At 52.8% G+C, this 4,758-nt stretch overlaps 1 protein-coding gene across 1 annotated transcript; it reads right to left on the bottom strand.

Annotated features, from left to right (window-relative positions):
- Window positions 1-256: 256 nt before the first annotated feature.
- Fos (Fos proto-oncogene, AP-1 transcription factor subunit) lies at window positions 257-3,688 on the bottom strand. Its single transcript, XM_051196357.1, has 4 exons — window positions 3,372-3,688; window positions 2,371-2,622; window positions 1,847-1,954; window positions 257-1,731 (listed from the first exon to the last, which is right to left on the bottom strand). The coding sequence occupies exons 1-4, from the start codon at window positions 3,510-3,512 to the stop codon at window positions 1,087-1,089; spliced, it is 1,146 nt and encodes a 381-aa protein (XP_051052314.1). The 5' UTR covers window positions 3,513-3,688; the 3' UTR covers window positions 257-1,086.
- Between the last annotated feature and the right edge of the window lie 1,070 nt (window positions 3,689-4,758).

Below are 4,758 nucleotides of genomic sequence, written 5' to 3'. Positions count from 1 at the left end.
AAGGTGTGACCTTACTCAAGCTGTTACACACAGCTTTCCATCCCCCAGGGCAGGTACGTAGAAAATCTTAGCAATGCAATATGAACACAAGTATCTGTCAAATATCCCCAACTAGCGTTTCCTTCTGTGTGATAAGGGAACAGACAGAGGCGTGTCTCCCTCCAGAACCTACCAATCTTGACAAACTGGTCTCTGAGAATGCCTTCCAGAAACCATCTGTGACCCTCTGAACAAAAGAGAGCAAGCAACAAGGTGGTCGCATTCAACTTAAATGCTTTTATTGACAATGTCTTGGAACAATAAGCAAACAATGCTTAACATTTTCATTCCTAATCACTTTTCACATGTCGAAAGACCTCAGGGTAGAAAAAAATAAAATAAAAATATAAATATCTGAGAATCCATCTTAATAAATAAAGTGAAAACACAATAAAACGTTTTCATGGAAAACTGTTAATGTCGGCACATTCAGATCACCTCAACAATGCATGATCAGTGACATCACGATGAACATTGACGTTGAAGAGAAACTACAGTACATGGATATAGCTACTTACTCCTATCTACTGGAAAATAAAGTTCTATTTCTTTTTTTCTTAGTTTAATATTGGTCATTTCTAATTGGGACACACTATTGCCAGGAACACAGTAGGTATTGTTAAAATCAGCTGCACTAGATACAATCTGAAAATATCCAGCACCAGGTTAATTCCAATAATGAACCCGACAGATTAGTTAATGCTATGAGAAGACTAAGAAAGAGAAAAGAGACACAGACCCAGGCCTGGCTCTCATGCTACTAACTACCAACTCTCAGGTGTCACTAGGAACAATACACTCCATGCGGTTTTTTTTTGTTTTGTTTTGTTTTGTTTTTGCTACATCTCCGGAAGAGGTGAGGACTTGAGTCCAGAGGAGGATACTTTCAAGTCCTTGAGGCCCACAGCCTGGTGTGTTTCACGCACAGATCAGGTCCTCCCTAGGTCTACAGGAACCCTCGAGGGAAGATGTGTTTCTTCTCTCTGTAATGCACCAACTCAGGCAGTGGCTCTTCTGGATGCCGGCTGCCTCCCCTTCCCTGTCTGCTCACAGGGCCAGCAGTGTGGGTGAGCTGAGTGAGTCAGAGGACGGCTCGTTGCTGCTGCTGCCCTTTCGGTGGGCAGCTGCACAGCTGGGGAAGGAGTCAGTCTCCGGATAGGTGAAGACAAAGGAAGACGTGTAAGTTGTGCAGCTGGGAGTACAGGTGACCACCGGGGTGCACAGGGGTTCCAGCTCTGTGGCCATGGGCCCCATCCCCAGGGAGCTACTGTGCAGGGGCTCCCAGTCTGCTGCATAGAAGGAACCGGACAGGTCCATGTCTGGCACAGATCGAGCCGTCGTCTCAGAGCCACTGGGCCTGGATGATGCTGAGAACAAGAAGTCATCAAAGGGCTCAGCCTTCAGCTCCATACTGCTGATGCTCTTGACTGACTCCAGTGAAGTCTTGGGCTCAGGCTCATTCAGGAGAGGCAGTGAGAAGGCTTCCTCGGACTCTGGGGTAGCAGCCTCAGGCAGACCCCCAGTCAAATCCAGGGAAGCCACAGACATGTCTTCTGGGAAGCCCAGGTCATCCGGGATCTTGCAGGCAGGTCTGTGGGCTGCCAAAATGAACTCCAGTTTCTCCTTCTCTTTCAGCAGATTGGCAATCTCGGTCTGCAACGCAGACTTCTCATCTTCAAGTTGGTCTGTCTCCTGCACGAGGAGAGATGAAAAAAAGCATAAGACACAGTCTTGCTCAAGGACCCTGACCCCTTAGCCCCAAACTCCAACTTTGAAGTTTTGGAAATAGCCAGCAGGCTCTACCTACCGCTTGGAGAGTATCAGTCAGTTCCCTCCTCCGATTCCGGCATTTGGCTGCAGCCATCTTATTCCTTTCCCTTCGGATTCTCCGTTTCTCTTCCTCTTCAGGAGATAACTAGAATAATAATAATAATAAAAGGAAAAAATTCAATAAGGTTGTCTGGCGTCACCTCCATTCAGCCACTTCAGTAAAACTGGGTCCTACAGCACCCACACCTCTGGGTGAAGCAGTTTTTTCTAACTTGCAGTTGGCAGGCTATCATTTGCATATAAAGTAAGATCTTTAGCAAGAGAACAAAGAAGCTCCCAGGCTAAAGAATGAGGTAGGAAGCTGTTGGGGAAACTGTCTAGAGAATTTCTTGGGGCCAAGGGTCAGAATTTGACAGAGAGGGAAAGGGCTTGGAGCCCTGCCTCTAGATCTGGAAGTACAGTCATTGCATTAGGGTTTTACCTCTCTGATGTGTCCCCGTCCCCGCCTCCCCACCCCCACCCCCGCTGCCCCCTAACCCCAGGCCCAGAATCACTGCTCACCTGCTCCACTTTGCCTCTTCGGCCGATGCTCTGAGCTCTGCCGCCTGACACGGTCTTCACCATTCCCGCCCTGGAGTAAGCCCCAGTCGAAGGAGTGGGGACTCCGTAGGGATGGGGCGCTCTGGTCTGCGATGGGGCCACGGAGGAGACCAGGGTGGGCTGCACCAGCCACTGCAGGTCTGGGCTGGTGGAGATGGCTGTCACGGTGGGGATAAAGTTGGCACTAGAGACTGACAGATCTGCGCAGAAGTCCTGAAACAAAACAAAAAGAAGAAACTGGAGGTGAGCGAGTAGGTTCCAGATACCGGTAGAGCTTTAGTGTCGCATGCAGCAGGAAGAGAGAGAAACATTCGGGTCACAGACTGCTTGTGTCTTCCTTTATGCATCTCATCCGAGATAAGAGCTCTCCCAATTTCCTCCCATGAATTCTGCAGCGCAGCTTTTCTCCTCCATCCTACTGCTGCGTTCCCGTTATCCCTTCAGCATCACTCGCTTGAAAGGGGGTTTGTTATAAATATCCCTGACGTCTGCGCTGACGCAGGCGCCGCTCCGGAGTCTCCAGAATGAACTCGCTTTTTATCAATGAAACTGCCTTACACACCCGCCCGCAGCACCCTCCTCCCCCCTCCCTGCTCCAGGCTGCCCCAGGAGGGGGGATTGCCAATGTTTGCCGCCTCCCAGGTTCTAGTTAGAGAGTCTTTGAGTTAAGACTCGTAGGCCCCAGCTGATCTCAGAGACAAATCACCGAGAGAAGAGCGCAGGCCACTCAAAATAAACCTGCGGCGCGGGAAGGGGGCACTAAGTCTTACTATGACAAGCTTGCATGCGCTCAGACAAGTCCAGGGTTCCCAGGCTAGGGCTGCTCCTGACCACCAGTCTCCCTCCCGATCTAAAGATTAAGAGCCGCCCCCTCCAACTGACATCCCCGAGTGTCCCACTCCGGTGTCCCCTCTTCTGAGATCCTCAGCACGGACCCGGCGGCTGCACGAAGGCAAACTCACCTGTGCGTTGACAGGGGAGCCCATGCTGGAGAAGGAGTCTGCTGGGGAATGGTAGTAGGAAAGGCTGTCCCCGGCCGGGGAGGCGCTGCTGCAGCGGGAGGATGACGCCTCGTAGTCGGTGTTGAACCCAGAGAACATCATGGTCGAGGTTTAAGGAAAGTCCGGCGAGGGGTCCAGGGATAGACAGACACTGGTGCGAGCTGCCGAGCAAAGCTGCTGGGAGCGCGGTCACTGCTCGTTCGCGCCGCCGGCTCTATCCAGTCTTCTCAGTTGCTAGCTGCAGTCGCGGTTGGAGTAGTAGGCGCCTCAGCCGGTGCCTTTATAGAAGCGCTTGTGAATGAACAGAACACGTCACTGGGCGGAACTGTGGCAGTGGAGGGGAGACGCGCGCCCCAGGGCCCTCTGCGGCCGCCCTGTAGTCAACTCTGCGCCCCAGGTCCCCGGCCTCCGTCTTGACACGTATTTTTTACCTATGTGTGTTCACAAGAGGGGTCTTAGGGGGTCTCCTGGACTCTCCGCATATAGGGTTTTGGGGATCGTCCCCCCCAGGTCTACAAGGACCGGCCGTGGAAACCTGCTGACGCAGATGTCCTAATATGGACATCCTGTGTAAAGGAGGGAGGGATTGACGGGAACTGCTTGCCGGCTGCAGCCAACTCTGAGGGTGCAGCGCGGGGCGGGGGGGGGGGGAGCGGGGGCCGCGGCCGGGGGAGGGGAGGCGGGAAAGGCAAAGAAGGCGAGCGAACATTCGCACCTGATTCAATGTGGACCCTGTTCCCAAGGTCAGGGCGGGGACGGGGGTCGCCTCCTTTCCATAGTCCAGGAATCTGGGACCTCTCGGAATCTGGTATTGGGAGAAACAGGCACACAGCCCTAAAGGCTTGAAGCCTCTGTTCTCAAAGGAGAGCTTGCCCACCGCAAATCAGTGCAAAAAAGAAAATAAAAAATGTTATCAGCTTCTCAGCCCCTCGATCCAGCCCCTGGCCCCGAGTAACCCCAGGACTGATTGGAAGCAGCAAGGGAGGAATTCTAAATAAGTGTACAATAACTTATTTTACCTATGACACTGAGTCCGTTCATTCATTCATTCAGCTGTGTTTTGAAGGAAGAATGCACCCCCACCCCGGCCCTAAGCCACTTGGAGCTATCAGGGTGACTGCCAGTCCCCGGAGACACTGACGGGTAGACATTGTGCAAACCCTCCCTGCCAAGGATGCCTGAAGAGGTCGTTTGCTTGGTTTTGAGCTGGGGACGGAGGGCGGTGGGAGGGAGGTGGGGGGGCGGTTGTTAATGAGCAGGGGGCAGCTCGGGATTACAAAGTGAGGCGAGCTCTGGGGGAGAACACAAGTCTGTGCCGGCGAGGTTGGGGGGGGGGGGCTGGATCCAA

Source organism: Phodopus roborovskii, unplaced genomic scaffold (genome assembly GCF_943737965.1).
Source record: "Phodopus roborovskii unplaced genomic scaffold, PHOROB, whole genome shotgun sequence".
Taxonomy (NCBI): domain Eukaryota; kingdom Metazoa; phylum Chordata; class Mammalia; order Rodentia; family Cricetidae; genus Phodopus; species Phodopus roborovskii.
This window is presented reverse-complemented; position numbering and strand designations above follow the sequence as displayed.

What these genes read in the sequence shown, in the direction of transcription:
- Fos (XM_051196357.1), bottom strand. Translation starts at nt 3,512, where the DNA reads ATGATGTTCTCTGGGTTCAACACCGACTACGAGGCGTCATCCTCCCGC. An exon ending in GAAGAGGCAAAGTGGAGCAG is followed by an intron (nt 1,955 to 2,370) that starts GTGAGCAGTGAT and finishes TTATTATTCTAG; the next exon opens with TTATCTCCTGAAGAGGAAGA. An exon ending in TGACTGATACTCTCCAAGCG is followed by an intron (nt 1,732 to 1,846) that starts GTAGGTAGAGCC and finishes CTCCTCGTGCAG; the next exon opens with GAGACAGACCAACTTGAAGA.